Source organism: Heteronotia binoei, chromosome 9 (assembly GCF_032191835.1).
Source record: "Heteronotia binoei isolate CCM8104 ecotype False Entrance Well chromosome 9, APGP_CSIRO_Hbin_v1, whole genome shotgun sequence".
Lineage (NCBI taxonomy): Eukaryota > Metazoa > Chordata > Lepidosauria > Squamata > Gekkonidae > Heteronotia > Heteronotia binoei.
Window position 1 is genome coordinate 52,354,419 of NC_083231.1, and position 24,215 is coordinate 52,378,633.

The 24,215-nt window shown below is 42.7% G+C and overlaps 1 protein-coding gene across 5 annotated transcripts in view; it reads right to left on the reverse strand.

Annotated features, from left to right (window-relative positions):
* The window catches only part of RAPGEF2 (Rap guanine nucleotide exchange factor 2), a 252,297-nt gene extending 237,197 nt beyond the window's left edge, over positions 1-15,100 (reverse strand). For 3 of the 5 annotated variants that reach the window (XM_060246578.1, XM_060246579.1, XM_060246576.1), the window contains exon 1: positions 14,894-15,069. In XM_060246578.1, coding sequence (XP_060102561.1) covers positions 14,894-14,962 — 69 coding nt within the window. In that variant the 5' untranslated portion in view covers positions 14,963-15,069. Of the gene's footprint in view, positions 1-14,893 lie in introns of all 5 variants that reach the window. The other 2 variants (XM_060246577.1, XM_060246583.1) reach the window with 2 other exon arrangements.
* Positions 15,101-24,215: the final 9,115 nt, after the last annotated feature.

A 24,215-nucleotide genomic window follows, 5' to 3' on the forward strand; every position in this document is an offset into this window, starting at 1 on the left:
TTAGTTAGTGAACCATATGATGATCATGAGTCAACAGTGTGGTGCAGTGGCTAGAAAGGCAAATGCAATTTTGGGCTGTATTAACAGAAGCAGAGTGTCCAGATCATGTGAAGTGATGGTACTTCACTTTGCTCTGGTAAAACTTCACCTGCAGTACTGTGTTCAGTTTTGGGCACCACATTTTAAGAAGGATACAGACAAGCTGGAATGAGTCCAGAGGAGGGAGACAAAGATGGTGAGGGGTCTAGAGACCAAGTCCTATGAAGAAAGGTTGAAGGAGCTGGGTATGTATAGTCTGGAAAGGCGGCAGATGAGAGGTGATATGATCACCATCTTCAAGTATTTGAACAGCTGTCAAATAGAGAGGATGGTGCAGAATTGTTTTCTGTTGCCTCACAAGGTAGGATCAGAATCAATGGGTTGAAATTAAATCAGAAGAGCTTCCGGCTCAACATTAGGAAGTAATTCCTGACAGAGCAGTTCCTCAGTGGAACAGGCCTCCTCAGCAGGTACTGGGCTCTCCTTCCTTGGATCTTTTTAAACAGAGGCTAGATGACTATCTGACAGCTATGCTGATCCTGTTAATTTAGGGAAAGGTATTTGTGAATTTCCTGCATTGTGCAGGGGATTGGACTAGATGACTCAGGGGGTCCCTTCTATTCCCATATTATGTCATGCCAAATAAAGACTATCAATTTAGTTATGAATTATCTACAAAGCACTGTATCTATGCTATCCACATATATTCAAAATTTGCATCCTCTGTGAAAGCCTACAGCATATCTATAGTTACTTGAATCTTAAAATGTGAAGGTTTTCTTAAAGGTGTATGAAGCTGACATTAACAATTTAGAAATTTTCCCACAGCTGGGCTAATCTTACATACTGGAAATAAATGGGACAGGAAAAAGGCATAGAACAAGAAGAAAACTGCTCTGACTTTTTACCAAGGTTTCTGAATAATATGAGCAACATCCGTGCAGTGTTATTTAAATCTCTTTCTAAACCATTGTTGTCTTCTCTAGGAATTTTTACTGAGAATAGATTTGGCAGGAGAATTACACACAGGTCAAATATTTCTTCAGGTCTCTGAAAAAAAATGTTTGCATTGGTGCCAAGTTACATAAGCAGGCCAACACCACAATTTGTCTCTACAAATACTGTTCAACACTTCCTCCTCCCAACAATTCAGTACCATTGAGCATAAATGCTGTACACAGTTATAAATTTACAAAAACTGCAGATTTAAAAAACCATCTTCAAACGTTGTGCTGCATGGCCCAACCAGTATTCCCTCCAAGCTGAGTTAGTATAAGCTAGCTCACTGTTTTTTTAAGCCTCCAGCTCACACTTTGTCTTAGCTCAAGAAAAATGACCCTAGAGCAAAATAATTTATGCAGTAGCTCACAACTTTAATACCAGTAGCTCAAGAATAGAGTTTTTGCTCCCAAGACTCCACAGTTTAGAGTGAGCATTGGTCCCAACCCATGGGATTTGCTACTGGGAGGCAAACCCTGCACATAATGTTGTTGTTGTTAATATTATTATTTGATTTATAGATTGCCCTTCCTTATGTATAGAGCTCAGGGCGATGGCCAACATATTCAATAAATACATTACAATCAGATTAAAACAATTTAAAACAAGAGACAAATTCTATAACTATTTCAGATAGTATTTAAAGGACCCATTTATGTCCTTACACCATGAGGGGAGGATGGGGGAGGCCAGGCTCAATGGAAAAACATTACTGTCCTCAACCATAACCCTGGTAGAACATCTCTGTCTTACAGGCCCTGCAGAACTTAGAAACAAAGGAATAAAAATGTTCCGGTGAGATAAAAAAGGAAATTCCTTGCTCCTTACAAAGAGTGAGGGATGAACGGAAATATACCCTTCTCCCATTAAAATAGGAAGCAAGGAACTGGGGTACTTCACATGCATGAACACATGTAACTACCTTATCAGACCACAGGTCTTTCACATCACTTAAAACTTGATCCTTTTTTAACTGGAAATGCCAGGCACTGAGCCTGGGACCTTGTGCATGTCAAGCAGATGCTGTGCCACTGAGCCATGACCCTTTCCACTCAGGTCTTTGTTACTAATTAGTCTATGCCCCCAGTGGCAATCCTGCTAGTTAGCCACAGCTGAATGACACCTCGAGGAGTTTGTGTTCTCTGCATATTGGTACCTAAGGCATCATCATACCCAGAGAGTTCCAACCCTTGGGTATGTGCCAAAGGGCTCTTGCCCATTAACTTTTAGTTTGAGCTGGGCAAAATATCATCTATCAGAAAGAGACTACCCAGTTGGCTCTCAAAAGTAGAGAAGTGCATTCAGAGAAATCTGGTCTGAATATATACCCCCCCATAAATATTGTGACTATGTAGCACCAACATTTTAAGGCTCCTAGGCCTGTTTTTCTTCCATTTGTCAGGTTTTCCAGGCAATGGTAGAAAGGGAGAGGGAGGTAGCTCTCCCAGGTAATGGAATCGGGACTTAGGGGTAACATTAAATTATGATGATACTCTTACAGTCCTCCACGGTTCTCTGAGCATGGGCAAAGAGAATAAAAAAGCAGGCTCGCCCTGAAACTGGACTCCATTTCATGGTGGAATTTTTTCTTTTCTTTTTTTTCTTTTTTGGCATCCTAGTGGTGCTTGCTTCTGCTCTCGTCTGTGCCTCAGATTTTTTTTTACTTCCTGCTGCTACCTTCCTGCAAAGACCTTCTTATTCTGTACCCTTTGCCCACAGTTGCCCCCAGTTGACTTCGCTTTATAATATTAAAAATATTGCCCACAGTTTGCCCACAGTTGACTTTGCTTTATAATATTAAAAATATTCTTTCAAGTTTTCCAGGGGGGAGCGCTTGTTTGTTTTTGCTGGGGCAGTGTAGTTGGGGAGGGGACTTTTGTTGTTGTTGTTTTTCAGCTCTTTTTAAAAATAGTTTTCCTTTGTTTTATTTTGCACTGTTTTTAACAGGGTTTAAAAGGCCTGTGTGGTTTTCTTTGGTCCTATTATCTTGGCCTGTTTTAGAATTTTTAACTGCTTTACATTTCCATTATTCATAAATGGATTTCACTTTTTAAAGAGTATGAGCTTGGAGGCCTGTTAGATTCTCTGGCTTGACACTGGTTCATCCAGGCTTGCAACATGTTACTTGCTTAAATTGGTTTGACCCGGATTCTCTGACTTAACACTAGTTGTGTTGGACTTATCCCAGTCAGTGGTTCTTCTACTGAGATTCTCTAGCTTGATACTGGTTCTGTTAAGCTTGTTGACTTCTGTTTGCATATGCATCTGTTTGCACATGCAAGATATCTGTTTGCACATGTAAGCCATCTCACATCTCTCTCTCAACACTTCATAAGCAAAAGAAGCCTTAATTCCTTTTGTTTATAATACTTTCTATCCCAAAACACCACCTCATAAAGCCATTCTGAAGCTTAAGACATCCAGAACAAAAAACCAAAAAGTTTAGACAGCATGTGATTCAGATTAAAAATGAACCCATGCACTACACTTCCTTCCTTTTTCATCAGCAAGTAAGTTCTTTGGATATTACTCACTAATAAGCAACAATCACAACTAAAGTTGTATGCATTTCATTCTACGCCTCCCTGCCATAATTACCTAAATACAACACAAGGCCAGCTCCAGCTGAATAAGAGAAAAATATTACGTTGGATATTTGCACCAAAGTGATGCCCTAGCATAAAGCATATGAATTTGTACACTGTATTTAAAAAAGAGAGAATATATAGATGAAAACCATTAAATAACTTCAAGAGGCTTTACTATTAGCTCCTGAAATACAATTACTAGCAAAACCTTACTAATACTGGGAAAATGTACAAAAGTTATGAAATAAAACCAGTAATAAAGGTGACAGAGATTTTTTTTTCCTTTGTTTTACTGTATGCTGGATCCAATTTTGGAATGAATCTGCCTTCATCCCTTCCCACTTCCAAAAATTACTGCATTGTAATCTTTAAAAAAAAAAGACTGGAAAAATAATTTATGAAATTGAAAACTTCTGCCCATCCATTTCCAGTTGTCCAAATGAAAACAAGTTATGCTAATAAGAAACATATATAAAACTTACACAAGACACCTGAAGCAGAAACTAAACACACACCTTGAAAGGCATCTAGGGCTGTTTCAAGTAGAAAATGGAGTGTGTAAGGATGGAAACAACAGATCAGAACTACTGTTAAGGCCACACCACAGCAGCCTACTTACATTCCCTTCCACGCTACAATAATAACCTGACATAGTCTTTTAAGTATAATTAATTTAAAGCCCTACAAAAAGTGAATAGGGAGCGGCCATAGCTCAGTGATAGAACATCTGCTTAGCACGGTGAAGGTCCATGTTCCATCCCCAGCATCTCCAGTTAAAGAATCTGGCAGTAGGTGATATTAAAGAACACTGCCTAAGACCCAGGAGAGCTTCTACTAGTCTGAGGAGACAGTACTGACTTTGATGGACAAGTGGCAGAGGTCCCCAACCTTTTTGAGCCTGGAGGCACTTTTGGAATTTTGACACAGTATGAATGACTGCCACTAAATGTCTGCTGCAGCAGCTTTCCTTCAGTCATTCACTAATGATCCTTGTTATGGTGGGCAGCTGCAGCCAAAGCAACATTTTTAAAAACCAACACAGACAATGAACTCTCCAGCGTCCAATCAGAAGCCTTGTCAGGCAAAGTCCCACCTGGCTTCGCTGATTTTCTAAAAACGCTTGGCATGCACCAAAAAGGTGTCAGTGGGCACTGTGGTATCCACAAGCATCATGTTGGGGACCCATGACCAATGGTCTGATTCAGTATAAGGCAGAGCTCATGTGGATATGCTTTCCTGTATGACATTAAAGGATGATTTTTTACTAGCAACATCATGAACAGAGATGAAAATACTTTGCAAATTGCTGGAATACAAAAGAACAGTCACCTGTAATTCTTCTAAGCCTAGGCAGAAGTAACACTATAAATCAGCTGTGGTGTTTATAACACATGCATCAGAGTTGATTTGGATCCTGCCAATCATTTTCACTTGGGGACAATTTTCTGATTATCTTTCTATGACAGAGGCAGCATTTTGGGGACAATTTTCTGATTATCTTTCTATGACAGAAGCAGCATTTTGAAAGTATTGTTGGGCTGCAGTGGAAGGGGAGATGCAGGGAAGTTCCATTCCACCTTCCCTCAGCCAAGATTATCAGCAGGCTTCATCCAGTAATTTATGGTCCATGAGTGAATGACAGATAGTTCATACCCATTAATCCACTATTTTATGTTCAAAAAAAGTCCCCATGGAATTCTACAAGCTCTCTGTGAAAACTGCTCCATTGGGAAGAGAATTTTTAACATGGAATGACCCTATGTCACACACTAGATATAAAATCACTAATGCCAGTTTGGTGTAGTGGTTAGAGCACAGACTCTAATCTGGGAGAACTGGTGTTTGATTCCCCACTCCACATGCAGCTGCTGGGGTGACCTTGGGTCAGTCACAGTTCTTGAAAGAGCTGCTCTCTCAAAAACAGTTTTGGAAAGAGCTCTCTCAACCCCACCTACCATACAGGGACTGCGGTCAGACGCACTGTTTAACCCATTAGTGAGACACTCCTGGTTTTGTCCATCCTTATTTGAAACACAGTTGTCCAATCAAACATCCCAACTGTAGTCCACCACGTCACATGCCTGTCCTGTTATTGATCGATCAGATGGTCTGGCCTAGCACATTCGCTTTTACAAAAATGTTGGTGCATGCACAAATAATTTCAGTTTTGTGCACATGCACCTCTAGGAGCAAGATGGATTGCCCGCAACTCACTGACCATTCCCAGATGTTGCTGTCTGGACGTGCACTTAAAATCCAACATGCACCCATAGCTATGTCGGATATTAACACACATCTGACTGAGACCAGGGTGTCTGTTGTGGGGAGGGGGAGAAGATTGTAAGCCACTCTGAGACTCCAAGCAAAGGGCAGGGTATAAATCCAATCTCTTCTCTTTTTCTTCTCTTTTAATGCCACATTGTCCTGTCTTGTACTTTCAGCTTACAGAATTGCCATTTTAATTCGCCACAAAACACAACTGTACTGCCATTATGGCAAGGGTAGAGATCAGTACGAATTTCATCTATTAAACAGAAATATGACTACAATCAGCATTAAGCATCTTCTCTTGCCTAATGCTCAGACCACGACTTATGCTAATTTGGAGGTCTAGGATCCCATACCAACATAAGGAGGAGGTACAAGCAGGCCTCCCTTATTCACCTTTACAATTACACTCTCCCACGCATACCACTGGAGGAAGGGAGGAGGTGGCAGCAGCAGAAGGAAATCAGAAGGCTCTTCTGAAGCCTTTGGGAACCTTCCACACGTGAGTGCCACATTTACAGCATATTAGTTTGTGTGAGGTCTACGCACAGATAAGACTAAGAAAAGCCTCAAGGTCACTCTACAGGATGCATTGCCAGCCAAACTGGTAGCACTTCTTTGTAATTTGCAGAAGGGAACATGAAAGGGAACCATGAGCAGAGTATCTACTTGAGAGACAGAACACTGAAAATTACACTAGCAAAGCAGAAGCACCAATGAGTGGTGCTCTGAAACAACAGTAACAGCGCTGGGAAGTGGGAGTTAAAATCTAATGTTGGAAGCAGGAAGTTGAAAATGAAAGTTTGGAGAGGGGTTAGTTAACAGGAAAGTGGGTTGAGGACAGCATTAATTTAGTTCCCATAGCTCCTCTTGAAGCTAAAGCAGACTGTTACTAAGTAGCTGCAGGGTACTGTGATTCCTGGCATAAAGTTACCATCCTCTAGGTAGGGCCCAGAGTTCTCCCAGAATTACAACTGTTCTCTGGACTGTAGAGATCAGTCCTGGAGAAAAAGGCAGCTTTGGATGGACCCTGTGGCACCACAGCTTTGCCGAGCAACTTCCCTTTCCCCAATTCCATCCTCCATCCTAGTTATGGCTCCCAAATCTCCAGGAATTTCCAAACCAGAGCTGGCAACCCTAAATTACAATTTTGCTAAACCTGCCAGAAAAGAATTTTATTAAATTATGCTAACACCCTTGATACAAATTCCCCTATGGATGTATAAAGCAAAATATCACCAGCTAGATACAACATCCACTTATTCGTCAAATTGGTGTTACTTCCAACAGTATCCCTGGTCAATACACAGTATTGGACTTTGAGGCATATGTAACATATTTCATTTTGCAAGCTAGAATATTCTCTTTGATCTTCACAAAAAGCCCTGAACAGAACACCACTAAGTCATGTACAGTGCAATCCTGAGAACACTTTCCTGCATGAAGCTCCATTCTGTAAACTTCAGGAGGATTCTACAAAGACCTGCTTAGGATTGTGCTGGTGAGCATGTTACATCAACCATTTACAGAAGTGAACTGTACTGGAGTTTCATTTATTTACTTCATTTATATCCCACCTTTCTCCTCAATGGGAACCAAAAGTCATTCACATAGTCCTCCTTTTGAATGTGATCAACATGCAACAATAAATGACAGGAAACATATTAGCTTGTAGGGACTTGTGTCCGGATCAAAATATAAGAAAGTTTTCATTGGGGTAATAAGAGGCACTAGTTCAAGAGATAATCAATGTCATACTTTCTTTTACGAAAGCATAGAACAGGTGCCTAACACACATACTGAGCAGAAATATCAGTGTTAAAGCCCACGTGCTTCCTTTACTTCCATAGTTCTCAGTCTTTCACATTTTACATTCCATTTATCAGTCAAATAGCCTAGGTGGTATCATGACAGAAACAGAAAGCCCACTTCTTTCAACAAGGACATGTATAGGTTTACAAACATTCTGTTATATTATATCATCTACTGTATGTTTTAAGGATATAAAAATTGAAGCAGGACTGTTGGGAGGAAATGTTATTGGCATGGCTTTAATTGATAATACCTCACAGATGAGGTTGGTAAGAGGTGCCCTGAATCTCCAACACTACCATTAGCATGCCAAAAGATCAACTAATAATCAGTAACAAGTAGGGTTGGCAGGAGATAGCATACATACTTGCAGGCAGATGTAGGGACTGAGGAAGAGAGAAGTTTTAATAATTTTTACGAAAACTATTAATCCCACCTAGTGCACTTCTGTGTATCACTGGCAGTACACATTCTACTAGTTGAGAACCATTACTTTAGTTCACTCATCCTTCTCTCTGCTGTTCAGCTGTAATTAGAACTTGAAAAAATACTCTGAATTAGGGTAGATGCTTATATTGTGGACATTTAAAAATAATAATAATAAAAATTAGCAAAGACTTCTTTTAAAAAAGAACCGTGGTCAGAATTCTTAAAAGAAAACATAGTACTGGCATCTCTGACCTCATTGACTCAGTATCTGAAACTTAATATTCTGATAGTAGCAACAAGCAGGACAAAGCCAGAATGCTGTAAATGTTTCATCAGATCTTCAGGCAACTGAACACAGGAAAAGTGTTGAGTAATGTTTAAATATAGTTCTCAAAATACTTTAATCTACCGGTTTACATAGTTAACCTTTACAGTCATGTAATTTTACCAGCTGTTATAGTTACATTCCTTTCCTAATTTGTTCATTATGTCTATTTCTTTAGTTTCTTATTGTTCATATTTCCAGGAAAAGTGCAGTAATATATCAGAAGCAGCAAAACAGAAATACCAAGTAAAAATACTAGGTATTACTGAATACTAAAATAAGGTATCATAAATCAGATAATAATTAAATTTTTGCCACACAATGTATGATCATTCTTTCCATTTTCCAAGCAGATCAAATACTATACAGCTGAGAACAGAAGTTATTTTCACTTCAGTCAACACTTTATGACGTGCAGCACAAGTTAGTCATTCAGACTCTTTGTCAACAGCCTATTTTATTTCACTACTCATGTATGGCACAAGTTCATGTATACCTAAAATGTGAAATACCCCCTGCAAACAAAAATTTTTCATCTCCCCCCTCCCCGACAAAGTTGAAGTTAGCAGGTGTGTTGAAAACAGAAGAAACAAAGGGACCAGTGTTCTAAGACCCTGAGAACTACTCACAGCATGAACACATGTGCCAATTAGAGTTTCTTGCATGAAAGGAGTTTCACAGAGCAATCCTATGCAGGATTCGTCCAGTCTAAGACCATATAGTTCAATGGCACAGACCACAGCAACGCTATACAGAATTGCTCTGTTAATTCTGAGAGAGTCTGGGCCTGTTTTCCAACAAAGACACCTAAATTTAAATTTACACAGTAACTGCTGCCTTCCTGAAGTCTTGCCATCCAACAGTGCAGTCCTACACAGAGCTACACCCTTCTAAATCTACAAATCAATGGGATTAAAAAAGTGTAACCCTGTTTAGGATTGCACTGTCCATATATTTTTAATCGTCTCAAAAACTATTATTAAATCCCAAGCTATATATTAGGCAACACAGGGTAGCAACCTACAGTTGTCTCCCCAGATCACACTTTCACTTCTCCTGGTAACACATCATTCCCTTTACTTGTGACATGATCATCATTGTGTGTATAGTATTTCCCTACCTTCATAAGCTACTGATTTGGGATAAGGAATATGTACAAAATGACAGTGTCATATTCCTTTAAAATTTTAGCAAAAGTTGTATAGGCCAAACCATCCTTTAAAACAATATATAAAGTGCTAAAATGACTGAATTTATCATAAACATCTTAGTAAATAGGAATATATGCCAAACAAGCAATGTTTATCTGCTGATTAACAAAGCTTTTTCTTCATGCTGTACTTTTGTTCTTTTTTACGGAAATTTGATACTGATGCAGAGGAACACATAGAAAGCAGAATTTTAGCTTAAAAATGTACATGATAGAAAATGAGACAGACTGATCAACTGATTGATTCAATCTATAAACCTCCTTCCCCCTGGAGGGCTCAGGATGGTGTACAACATGTACCACCATACCAATAATAAAGCAGCACAAACAAATTCAATAAAACAAAACAATACAGTACTACAAGGTAATCCTCTGATGGCGTCTGATGTCAATTTATGCCCTCCTCATGGGGGGGGGGGGAAGGAAGAGAGATGGAGGCCAGGCTTGAAGATGGACAATTGGTGTCCTCAACCATAGGCCTAGTGGAACATATCTGCCTTGCAGGCCCTGTGGAACTGTCCCAGGTCCCGCAGGGCACAGATGTCCCCAGGGAGAAAGTTCCACCGAATATCTTTCAGGCCAGGGATAACCAGAAGATTTTGCTCCCCAGAGCGTAATGCTCTTCGGAGGAGGGGTATATCAGGAGAGGCAGTCCCTAAGGTAGACCCCAGACCATTCAAGGCCATACCAAAACCTTGAAACTCAACTTGGAGCCAGTAAAGCTGGCAAAGCACTGGTTGAATGTCCATAAGGATCCAGGCCACTGCATTCTGGACCAGTTGCAACTTCCAGATCAGCCACAAGGGTAGGCCAATGTAGAGGGCAAACAGAAGAGGATTAAGACTATGGTCATTAAAACTCATATTACTTAGCCAGTATTTTTAAACAGTTGGATTTGAAATCTAAAAGATGCCTGCTTGACATATACTCAGGGCCTTTTTTGTAGCAGGAACTTCTTTGATTATTAGGCCATACACCCCTGATGCAGCCAATCCTCCTGGAGCTTATAGTAGGCCCTGTAAGCTCTTAGAGAACTGACTACATCAGGAGGTGCGTGGTCTAATATGCAAAGGAATTCCTGCTACAAAAAAAGCCCTACATATACTTCAAATCAAATAATTTAACACTGGCATATTATGTCATTAGGGGTGAAATCCTATGCATATCTACCTGGTACTAAATTCTACTAGACAGTTGGATTTACTTCTGAGTAGGTATGTATTGGGATAGTTTTTTACAAGATGGATTACTCTTAGGAAAAGTAAGTTGCTTATCTTTTTAGAAATGTGTTTTTGTGAACAAACCTTCAAACTGAAAGGTGGTATAAATGTCCTGAGCATATGTACTCTAGAATTTATTACTGTCTATCCAAGTTTTTGTGAATTAGCCTGAAATATTCAAATGAACAATTCCATCAACTTCTTCCTACTAACACAAAAACAAACATAAACACAAGCAATAAAAAATCGACAATCTGCTTCAGTTTAAAATATGCCCGCAAGACAGCCTTTTGAACCTTACAAATAACAAAAAGTTGCCCAAACAGTTTAAGACAATGTAGCCATATTATCAGCCATTTGCAATGCTATTTTTAAGTGGCTTGCGAAGCTGCTACTGACATATGCTCTTATAGTACACTACGGGCTCAATCCAGTCCATCACAGGTACAGGACCAGGGCACAGAGGAGCCCCACAGGCCTAATAAAATTCCCTACCTACATCCATGTAGGCACTTCATCAGTTATGAGGAAGAGAATTGTAGATATTTGTGCAAACTGTCCCATACCCATCCAGCTTTCCCTTTGTATTAGAGGGGAGGGGCTTTTTGGAATTATGGGAGGTGCTCTGACCCCTCCCATTCCCCCTAACACTTTATGCAGACTGTCTGCATGCATAAAGTACGGTAAGTCTGCTTCAGCAATGACACAGCACAGCAGAAGGCTTCTCGCATGGTTTATACAAAGGGTCCCAGGGAGGAAAAAAAAATCAGTGTTGAGTCAATGATACAGGAGAGGACAAAACACATAACAAAAACACACTACACCGATTTGAAGCGCTTTATAATGCATGCTCACTACAGAATACCTATCACATTTTGCCCTTGTGAGAATACTTGCACTTAGGAATACTGGCCTTAAATCATACTTGCAATGCTGCAGTGTTAGGATTCCCCATCCATAACACATGCTCACACAAGTGGGAAGCTTGAAGACTAGAATATTAATCACTAGGGAATACCTATCACATTTTGCCCTTGTGACAATACTTGCACTTGACAATACTGGCCTTAAATCATACTTGTAATGCTGCAATGTTAGGATTGCCCATCCATAACACATGCTCACACAAGTAGGAAGCTTGAACACTAGGATATTAGTCACATTAGCAAACAAGAGTGCTCAATTTGTATCTAGAAACACAGTATAAAAATTCCCAACAGAGTCTTGCTAAAAAATTTCTGTCAGATCACTCAGAAATAACCAGATTTAGGTGTTTAATTAAAATCTGAAGTTAACTAAGAACTAGATTATCTATCATAAGGTTTAATTAAATACAGTGGCAAGAAAAATATACAGTTAAAGAAACTTGAAGGGAAAGTTAAATAAGTAGCCTAGAAATTACAAGTTACCTGTAAAAGGCAGAAATGCCATTTAGGAGCACAATACATTTTCTTCTCTATATATTTCTGAAAGAAGCACCATTTTATTGCTATCCTAAAATACTCCCATTACTACTAGCCAAGTACACTTCCTGCTTGCCAACTGTTCATCACTAAAATTTTGAGCCAGCTGTGGTCTCACTCATCAAAAGTACCTTTTTAAAGTATGCTGTTACAGTGGCTTCAGGTCTGCAGATACTTAACAGTTGCAGTGCTAATGCAGTCCTCGTGTTCTGGCATTCTACACTGTTTTTTCATGCTGGCCCTATCTCTGCACTGAAGCTGATTTCTTCACTGCGTCACTTCTTACCTTTTCATTTATAAGATATGCACGAAGATATGACAGTTGACATATCACTTTACTGGCACAGAACACACATTTTGCCTCTCACAATCTACCTTCACAGGCCACTACATGACTGGCAGATGCTCAAAACTTGTCAGTTTTCTTACTGCTGACCAACTGGCTTTTCTTCTCTCATATTCTAACACACAAATCAGAGTGAGAGACACGATTAAAAATCCACTTCCAAGGTTATAAAACTAAGTTCCTTTGTTACCTGAGAAATAACTACAGTTGAAACAGAGGGTCAAGCAAGGACACAGGAATTTAGCACCCTCAAAGGATGGCAGAGAACAGGGGGAAATGTTAAGACAAAAGCTTACCTAGGTAGTTTGATTCCTGTCACTGACATACATACAGACTGAATAAATACCAAATCAAAAACAGGTTATGAAAATAACCTATTAAAGTATTTTGGATGTACAATCACCAAACAAAATAATAACACTAGTCCATCATTTACTCTCTCTGTAGTTAACATTTTTGCTGAAACTGCCCCAAGATTTGCAGTAACCATGGCAATTAAAAATAACATCTCTTGTTAAAAGCAGATATGCAGAATCTTGTAGACAGGCAATACAAGTTCTTTAGAAAAAGGACAGATGGCATTGTCTCCAATAAGCAATGTTAACACCATGAAGCATTAGCTATTAAGCTAAGGCTTGACAGGGTGGTAAAAATATATTTATCTTTATGCAATTAACAGTACAAGCCCCTACAGTTACAACCACAGAGCAGAGGGAATTTGTTCAGTTTAACAGATTTAAACATATTTAAAAGGGTTCTCTTATAAAAATAATGATTTTATCCTTATCTTCTTCCACATCAGGTCCTATTTGCCATGCATTCTTATTCCACTGTTTAAGGATTTCATTCCACTTTTGAGTAATATACCTCATCAGAAAAACCTCAAAGACAGAGATAGCAAAACAAACTGAATAAGAAATGAAGCCACCTACTTCTTCTATACTTTATTTATATTGGAAGATGGGGGCCAGAACCCTAACCAATAAGCAGTAAAAATATTTATAATATGCAAGAAGTTTCAAATTATAAATACCATTCTCTATCCAGCAAAGCTCACCACCAGTATTTTGCTGTGGACAGTTTAAACACCACATGCAGAGCTATTGCACCATTATCTAATAGGACTTACAAACTAATACATCAACTGACATCCTTGTTTCCTTACCACAAAATACAAAACACTCACCAAAACATTAACAAACAAATCTGCAGGATGCAGCATCCTAAAATTTTAAATACTGTCATTCTTGGCTTGTTTATTGGAGTAGATTTTTTACATAGCTCCTTAGAAACTAGTTGTAAAGTCAATGACTAAACTGAAGGAGCTGCATCTTAAACTATATTACTGCCCCATAAAATCAGACATATAGCTGTCTGAGTACTGAGAAGTACAAACTACATAAAATAACTTAATTTACATAGTCCAAAGAAAGGCACCCACTCATCGAATGGTACCATTGCTGATGGAAGTGGGGGAAGGGAAGCCTAGCCTGCTTCTGAATGAATGAGAGGCTTTCCTTCCCCTAAGTGGAAAAAGATTAGAGATCTCTGAAAATAGATTAGCTGATGCATGCGTATGCAGGTAGAAGACGGGAGTAAAAAAAACCCAAAGTAATTATTTGTGGCTTACACGCACCATTCATAACTTGTAAAAACCCAGACAATGCAGTTAGATTGAATGATTCTAGGCAAGTCAAAATCCGTAGTCGCCCTCTTACCTCCCTCTCATGAATCTCGTAACTCACTCATTGTATTCACAGCCTCTAGCACCACAACTCCATACATAAAGGCACATGGAGGGAGATGCAAGAAGAGAATGCCATCTTTCACTGCTCAGCCCCTTACCCCCTCCCAATTTTGTGGAGACAGATGAGGTCAACGTATCTTGGGGGCGACATGAACTCCGGAAAAAAGAGCGCATACCAAGAAAGGGGCCCGATGTGTACAGCGTGGGGGAGAAGAAAAGTATTGAGATAAGATACCGATAGCTTGGCTCTCGTCTCGGTAAGGCCAGAGAAGGTTAAATTACACCTAAATGGAACCCGGGGCGGGGGGAGAGAGGAGACGGCAGTATTGCAGCTAGAGAGTCTGTGAAGGGGGGACGCAGAGGAGCCAGAGCCTGAAAAACAACAGGGCGACGGTGTTAGAGGAGCTTGTCAGAAAGCGGCAAGTGAAAGGTGGGCTGGGGGTGTACCTGGGGGCTCCTGTCGGCCGGGTTCTTCATGACTGCTTGACGGAAGTTGTTATCCACGTAGGACGCCATCTCGCCCCTTCTCGCTCCCGGCCGGACGCGGCGTCCCGGCCCCTCCGCCTGTTTTTCGGCGGTTCTCAAGCGCCTAGCGCTGGCCCCGAGGAGAGGCGAGGCGGGAGCTCGTCACCAGCCCAGGCGGCCGAGGCGAGGGGGGCGGGCCGGGCCGGGCAACGTGAAGGAGGAAGGGGCACTGGAGCTCCTCTTCGGCGAGGGCAAAGGCCAGCCCCTGGGCCTCAGCAGCGCCGCCGAGCGGTCGGGGCCTCTCGCCCGGCTCGCGGGTCGCTGGGGCGGCGTCGGCGGCCGCGAGGAGTCTCGGCTCCGCCTCTGCCGGGCTGCCCGGCGGCTTCGTCGTCGTCGCAGCTACCGCTGCTGCTGCTGCTGCTGTCGTCGTCCTCCTCCCCCCTCAGCCGCCGCATCCCCTCGGGCGGCTGGGCGGGAGAAGGACCGCCGCGACCTCGTCGAGTTTGGGCTCCGTCTCCGGCCCTGAAAGGAGGAGGAGGAAGAGGAATGGGCTGTGTCTCGGCGAGGAAGGGGGGGACGGGCCGAGGCTTCACGGCGGGAGCGGCCTCCTGTGCTCGCTGGCGCTTTGTGCCGCGGCAACCATGGTGAGAAGGGGGAGGGAGCGGCGCCCGCCCGGCCACACCGGCGGCGAGGAAGGGGGAGGAGTCGCGGCCGCCTCGAGTTCCCGCCCCTCGCGCCCTGGTCGCCCCTTCTCTGCAGCCGCAGTCGCCGCCGCCTCCTGTCTCACGGCGGGCACGCTACTCAGCCTCCGCTGGCCAGAGACAGCGCACAAAAGACCCCAGGAATTCCTCCTGCTTCGGTGGGCTCTGCTCAAACGCGCACACCCACCCACCCGGCCGCCGCCTGCGCTCATTACAGCCGCGTATGCGTTCTTAATTAATCCAGGGAGACTTAATTAAACCGCCTTCTGTACTCTCAGCCACTGAAGTGGGCAGGGAGGAACTTTATCGAGCCGGAGGACAGGGGAGGTTGGCCGCTGCGGGACACATTTCATCTCTAAATTTATAGTTATCCTCATACCATTAGGAGAGATGGAAAAATATATAATCCGCTGTCGTCACTGCATGTCTGAGTGTTCTTGACAAGGAGTGTGGGGGAGGAGGTGAGACTTGGTGACAGGATTGCCAAACAGTCTGGAGGAAAAAGCGTCCTGTTCTTTTAACATGAGTTTCAGGGGATGTTATTTATGAGATATTTACCTCCCTACCATAACAAGCTTCAACTGTCTTGTTTCTGCATATTAAGGGCTCCGCCCCCGCCTGTTGGCAGCTATGAGGGTGAAGTCCAAGACAAGAGAAGTGCCTGTCCTGAATGGGATTGTGTTCTTCCTTGTTTGTAGCTTAAGCTGTGTTCCTTGAGATCGCTTTTGCTTCTAGAACCCTGATAAGCGGCTGGGACCAGAAATGCTTTGGCTCATTTGCCAGCTGCTGGAACAGCAACAGGAGGACTAGGCTACGACTCAGTGGTAGAGCACATACCTTGCCGCTAATCTGGCATCTCCAGTCAAAAGGATCAGGCTGTAGAAGATGTGAAAGCCACCTGAGATCCTAGAGCAGTGGTGCCGAACCTATGGCATGGGTGCCAGAGGTGGCACTCGGAGCCCTCTCTGTGGGCACGCGCACTCCCTCACCCTGCATATCTCATTGAGTCATATCTCATTGAAGGTCCTCCTCTCCCCAAACTCAGGCTCCTTCCCCCAAATCTCCAGGTATTTCCCAACCCAACCCTGGCAACCCTAACTGGGCTTCCTTCAGAGAGACAACAGGGCACTCCAACCTTTTTGAGCTCGTGGGCACTTTTGGAATTCTGACATGGGGGTGCAACCACAATGCAGCCCCAAAGCACAACACACAGAGGAAAATTCTTTGCAGGTGTTCCTGCAGTTTTAGGGAGGGGGTTAGATGGGACCCACTAGGGCAGGGGTGGCCAAACTTGCTTAACATAAGAGCCACATAGAATAAATGTCAGATGTGTGAGAGCCACCAGACATGAATGTCAGATGAGAGAAGGAAGGAAGGAAAGAAAATAGGTGGGGAGGAAGAGGTGGAAAGAAAGCAACTTGAACTTTAAATGCATTCTCCAAGCCACTGGCTTGCTTGGCTCGAAGAACTGGCTTAAATAAACAAATACCTTCTCTGCTGGGGGCTCAAGAGCCACACAATGTGTGTGAAACAGCCACATGTGGCTCCCAAACCACAGTTTGGCAACCCCTGCACCAAAGAGATGGGTATAAGGCAGATTCACATGTTCATGTGGCCAAGACCTGTTTGCATTTCATATTTCAAAACTGTTGTGGCACAGTCGAAGCTGAACGGAAGAAGAGAGTATGGGTGTGTGGGGATGGGTGGGGGGAGGAGAGATCAAGGCCTTGAATCAAGCACATTTTTTGGAAGGGATGTGGGTTTATTACAGAAAATGTTGGATCCCACTAATATGGCAGAATCAGCGGCCAGGATTGCCTCTGGTTTAGGAGTGGAAAGGGAGGAACTGCAGGCTTCCTTGCTTTCAAATACAATGTTTCTGACAGCAGTATCTGAGCAGAGCTCTTTCAATCTACAGGGACCATAAGGCAAATTGTTGATAAGCTGTTTTTGAACTGTTGCACTGCTGTTCTGGTTTTCCAGGGCATTCCTGACAAGTGTTTGACCAGCTGCTGCTTAATGACTGCCAGTGAGGGGGTTGATTGCACTGTTGAACAACTTTTACTGTTAAAAAGTTTTTCCTATACTATTTCTCTCCTCTGCTGCCAGCAGGAACAGCTCCCTGCCCTCCTCTAAGCGGCAGCCCTTCTAATTCTTTCAAAAGAGCAATCATGTCTCCCCGCTCAACCTCCTCTTCTCCAGACTGAATATCCCTGAGTCCCTTAACCTTTCCTCATTGGCTTGCTCTCCATGGTTACTTGGAAGTAATCTACAGTGAGCACTGTGGCACCTACTCTCTACACATGCACAGGATTGCAGTTTTAGTTTAAAGAAAGAAGATATTGGATTTATATCCTGCCCTTCACTCTGAATCTCAGGGTCTCAGAGCAGCTCACAATCTCCTTTATCTTCCTCCCCCACAACAGACACCCTGTGAGGTAGGTGGGGCTGAGAGAAGCTCTCCCAGAAGCTGCCCTTTCAAGGACAGCTCTGTGATAGCTATGGCTGACCCAAGGCCATTTCAACAGCTGAAAGTGGAGGAGTGGGGAATCAAACTCGGTTCTCCCAGATAAGAGTCCACACACTTAACCTCTACACCAGTGTTTCCCATTTGCAGGGTCGTGACCCAGCACTGGGCCACATAAGCCTTGATACCAGGTCACAAGAAAAGCCAAAGCTAGCCCCCAGCAAAGCCTGAGCTGTGTTCTACTTCCTTTCTTCTCGTCTCTCTGTCGTGCAGAGAAATGCTAGCCTTGAAGACTGACACAGGCTGCAAAGTCTGAGCTCCATTTGGCTTCCTTCCCCCATCTCTGTGTTGTGCAGAGAAAAGCTAGCCTTGAAGACTGACACAGGCTGCAAAGTCTGAGCTCCGTCTGGCTTCCTTCCCCCGTCTCTGTGTTGTGCAGAGAGGAGCTGGGCTGCCTCTCCTTCCTTCTCTCCCCCTCCCAGTGTTTGAGAGAAAACCTGGAGTCCACTGGCACTGTAGACCCATGAAGTGTTCTTCAAGATATGAGCTTTCATGTGCCTTGCAGTATGTTCTTTTGGGGAGATTTCCCCAGGACGCCTGGGCAGTAAAGAAAGGGGGGTGGGTTTCAGCCAGGAAGGGCAGGGGGTGGGCATTCCAGTAGCTATTTTTTTTACCAAACAACTCCTGGGCAGAATTGTTGCTGGCTGGGGTCATCTGATGGTGAGTAAGGCTTTTTTTTTCTTTGTTCCTCTTTTTCTTTCTCTTTCTTTCTTTCAAGTGATACTCTGTCTGTATTCTTGGTGCTGTGGGGGGAGCAACAGTGAGAGGGCTTCTAGTGCCCTGGCCTCACTGGTGGACATTCTGGTGCTTTTGGGGCATTTTGTGAGAAAATTTTAGACTGGATGGTCTATTGGCCTGATCCAACATAGCTTCTCTTATGTTCTTTCTTTCCATGTCCACCCCCAAAGTCTCCTGGCTCCACCCCCTGAATTTTAGTGGGCCACAAAGGAGAAGTGTAAAAATAACTGGGCCGGGGGAAAGAAAAGTTTGGGAAAACCTGCTCTACACCAAACTGGCCCTCCTTTCTCACATAGGACTTTCTAGTTAATACAATTCAGACTATCCTTTTCCAAGGGTAGCCGTGCTGGTCCATAGTAGAACAACTAGATTCGAGCCCAAGAGCACCTTAGAGACCAACAAGATTTGGGGGAGGGAGCACAAGCTTTCCAGAATTAGAGCTCCCTCAATTAGATAAAAGGAGCTTTGACTCTCAAAAATCTTGTTCTCTAAGGTGCTGCTAGACTCCGATTTAGCCATATAAATCATTGGATTCCTTTCATCAACTTAATTTATTAACTAACATCATGTATCCTCTAGGACACTGAAGTGGACACACTCTCCCCTTCTCTTTTATCCTCACAACGAATCTGTGAAGCAGGTTAACTCATATATTACTGGCCCAAGGTTTCCGAGCAAGCTGCCAGGGCAGAGTGGGCATATGAATCAGGACCTCCCAGATCTGATTTGGACACCCTAACCACCAGCTCCGACTAAACACACTATAGTTTAATGTATTATTTTTTCCTAATGGCAAACTAGAATGATGTTTATAATGTATGTTACATGTTCAAAAGTAAATTAAGTGGACAGGAACACCTCTGGGAAAGGCATGTTCTCAGTTTAACCCAGACCTGCAAGCAACAGAGCAATGAACAGCCTCCATTTATTGCCTTATGACACTCTTACCATCATTCTCCCATTCTGACATATTACTATTTTGTTGGTTTCCTAAGTAAATGCTATCCAGACCAAATGGTCTTTCAGTTTGTTAATTTCACTATGAGTTGTTTTTTTCTAAACTAAAACCTCAGTATTCAGGTTAAATTGCCGTGTTGGCACTTTGCGATAAATAAGCGGGTTTTGGGTTGCAGTTTGGGCACTCGGTCTCTAAAAGGTTCGCCATCACTGTCCTAGAGCCATTGCCAATCAGAGTAGGTAATGCTGACCATGATAGACCCAATGGTCTCAGACTAAATAGAACGAGCTTCCTGTGTTCATGTTATTAACGCCTTGGTAACTTTCAAATTACATCTGAAAGGTTGCTCTTCTTCAGGCCTAGCCTTAAAGACCATTTTAAAACTACAGTTAAATTCTATGTACTGTGATGGTATGAGCTTTAACTACCACTTAAGAAGAGGTGGCATACCGCGTAGTTTAACCAATGTGATCTCTGCCCACCTCCATCTGACAGCCAGGTCTCAACTAACTTCTGAAAGCAGTAATTCTAGATGAGGCTTGAGGGTTGTTGTTTTTTTAAAAGTAATTTTATTTACTTTCTTGGATGGAGTAAGGTTGTTGAGTAGAGTTGCTTAAGCTATATACAAATATAACACACAGCATTTGCTGGACGCACAAAGGTATAATGTTTCAGTTAACCAACAAGAGAGCAGTTATCAGTCAAGCTTTGTTTTCTGAGGTGAATTCTTGGCCTTTTCCCAGTCTTAGGTTCTCACAGAAAAGGTTTGAGTTCCTAGAAATTCCAGTAATGTAGCCTTCTGCCTCTGAAAACTAGTTTCTATAACAGCATAGTTTCCTTTTTAAAGTTATAACTGAAATTAGCCTGCTTTATCCCAAAAGTCAAAATCTGAGACACAGAAGAATCTCCTGAGAAAGAATTTCTTCTCACCAACTCCTTTGGAAGCACAAACCAAATCTGAAAACATTAACTGTTTTAGCCTGCTTACTGTCAAGTCAGGTTCTGAGACAGGATCCCTTAAGTCATTCTCTCTGAAGGCTCAGACCTTATCTGACAAGAGCTGACAGTATAATAGATTTTCCTCTTTCGCTGTCTCCCCTCTGGTTCCATGAACCATTAATGGGCTCTGATTGGTTGTTAAGCAGACTGCAAACATAACAAACAGGAGTAAAGGGGATTGGTGATTGACAGAAAGGGGCAGGACTTTTGCCCATCTTTTACAGCACCCAATCCATTGTGTGTCGGGTGTGAGCAGGGGTTACTAATATGTTTTCATTCTTCTGATTTAAATATTTAAACCTCTAAAAACACTGAAAGTGAACTATCTTAGGGAGCATTTGTACCAATACAGAGTTTCCCATTCCTTAATATCTGCCAATAAAGACCTGCTCAAACTACACTCAACAAGAGCAGGGCTTTTTAGCAGTTGCCCCTGTCATCTCTTTACTAATTTATGTGGCTGAGGGTGACTTCCACCACGCTTGTGGTGTTAGAGCTTAGCTATTAGGAATATTGGTTTGATGCTATTTTAGAACAGATTGCAGATAAGTGGTGTAATTTATTATTTTTGTTTTATATTTTGAATGTCAAACTGCTTTGAGGACTGTGGTATAAAAATTTAGTAAATACACAGCTATACTTTTAGTATAAATTTGAGTGTGGCATAATAGAATAAAATACACTTAAGAACACTCCACACTGTTCACTGCATAATCATTTGTATCCACAAAAGTCTGGGAATAATTTGTTACTAACAAGATCCCATACTGTGGTACATTTGTGAATCCAAGAATTTATGACCAAATCCAGTCACAATGATCTTTCAACCTATTCCTCCTCTGCCTTCCTGGAAACTTTTGGAATGAAAAGATTCATGCAGTTGACCCCATCCGCATACTTCCAATGTTCACACACATACCCCACAATACAAGATTGCATCACAGCAGTTGCTGTATATGTGGTACACAAGTTTAACACACATGATTTGTAACCACATGGAAGGGTTCAACATCAGTAGTAGATACCTTGTGGAAAATTGTTTACTGGTATGAACGTTATCCATCTAAATATATATATATATATATATATATATATATATATATATATATATATATATAACTAACATTATACATGTGATTATATGTATATAACATCTGTATCCCACCCTTTCATCCTGTAACATAATTTAGTTTACACTAATTTAAAACATATTTTTAAAAATCAGTTCAACTATAATCAAATAGAAGCCACTTCAATAAATCTTCTAAATTTATATCTTACAGCCATGATTGCATCTGCAAACTTGCGCCCAGCACAATTATTTAGGACAATTCGGTCTTTAACCACCCTACCACAGGGTATTTCAAATGCTAGAGAATTGGATATCAGCTGTGAGGCATTTGCGAGTTTTTTCACAGATAAAGTCCTGTCACTCCATCGTGACCTCCCTGCCACTTTGGAAACAGTAAATTAATTCAAAGCTCCGTGCACGTCGTCTGGTCAAGTTTTGGATTCTTTCACTCCACTCAGCCTGGAGGAAGTTGACAGAATTCTCTCCACTGTGCGCCCAACCTGTAGGTTGGACCCTTGCCCCTCTTGGATAATAAAAGCCGGCCGAAAGGAGCTACGGGTTCCCCTAAGGAAAATTGTCAACAAATCCCTTTTTGAAGGAACCTTCCCTCAGCCTCTTAAAGAGGCCGTGGTTCGCCCCCTCCTAAAAAAGCCATCTCTAGATCCGGCTGAATTGGCAAATTACCGGCCGATATCTAACTTGCCATTTTTAGAGAAGATTATTGAAAGGGCGGTGGCAGTGCAGCTTCAGAGTTTTCTGGATGGTGCTTCCATGCTTAACCCACATCAATCCGGTTTTTGCCTGGGTCATGGGACGGAGACGGTTCTGGTTGCCCTTATAGATGACCTCCAGAGGCATCTGGATAGAGGTGGCTCGGCAGTGCTGATGCTGTTAGACCTGTTGGTGGCATTCGACACTGTCGACCATCAGCAGCTGACCTGTCGCCTTGCCGACGCTGGGATCCAGGGGATGGCCTTGAAGTGGCTCTCCTCCTTTCTCCAAGGTCGGGGACAGAAGGTGGTGCTAGGAGACGAACTATCCCGGCGACTCCCACTTATTTGTGGTGTGCCACAGGGAGCAGTTCTTTCTCCGATGTTATTCAACATCTACATGCGCCCCCTCGCCCAGATTGTCCAGAGGTATGGGCTGGATTGTCACCAGTATGCAGATGACACTCAGCTCTATCTGCTGGGCAGCCAGTCTGACTCCATCCTAGATTTGTCCGTAGCATTGCAAGCTGTGGCGGGGTGGCTCAGGATGAGTGGACTGAAATTAAATCCAACGAAGATGGGGGTCCTGTATCTGAATCGCCGCGGTTTGGGACCAGAGATCCATTTACCGACCTTCGATGGAGCACAGCTCATACTGGCACCCAAGGTTAAAAGCTTAGGGGTGCTCTTGGCTCCTTCTTTAACAATGGAGGCCCAAGCAGCTGCCACTGCCAGGTCAGCCTTTTACCGTCTGCGGATGGCAAGGCAGTTGGTCCCCTTTCTCGAATGTGATGACTTGGCAACAGTAATCCATGCTACAGTCACCTCGAGACTGGATTACTGTAATGCTCTCTACATGGAGCAGCCCTTGTCCCAAATCTGGCGACTCCAGCTAGTGCAGAATGCTGCAGCCAGGCTGCTTATGGAAATTCCTTTACGGGAACACATTCAGCCTGTGCTGAAAGCACTGCACTGGCTACCGATAATGTACCGGATTCGCTTCAAGGTGCTGGTTATTACTTTTAAAGCCCTATATGGCCAGGGTCCTGCATACCTTAGGGACCGCCTTTCCCTGCACATGCCCCAGCGAGCACTTCAGTCCAGGTCTCAAAACCTGTTGACAGTTCCCAGCATCAGAGAAGCGAAGCTCAAAACAATGAGAGCCCTTTTCTGTTGCTGCCCCTAGCTGGTGGAATAAGTTGCCGGAGGCAGTTAGGGCCCTGAAAGAGCTCTTACAGTTCCGCAGAGCCTGTAAAACGGCACTCTTCCACCAGGCATTTATATGAATGGCAACATCTGCAGCAATGGGACTGGCTCATAAGAACACCACCAATGGCCTACTCCACTACGCTACAGCGATCCTGAGACGTCTGAGTATAGGTAACCACCAGAATTAAGTTACTGCCTGAAATTATGAAAGTAGCACGTGCGATTGTTTTAAATTGTTTTTATTGTTTATTGTATTGGTTACACTAATGTGTTTGTGTTGACCCTTTGGTTTGTGAGCCGCCCTGAGCCTGCCTTTGGTGAGGAGGGCGGGATATAAATTAAATTAATAAATAATAATAAAACTATACCATTTTTTAACAATTTTGTCTA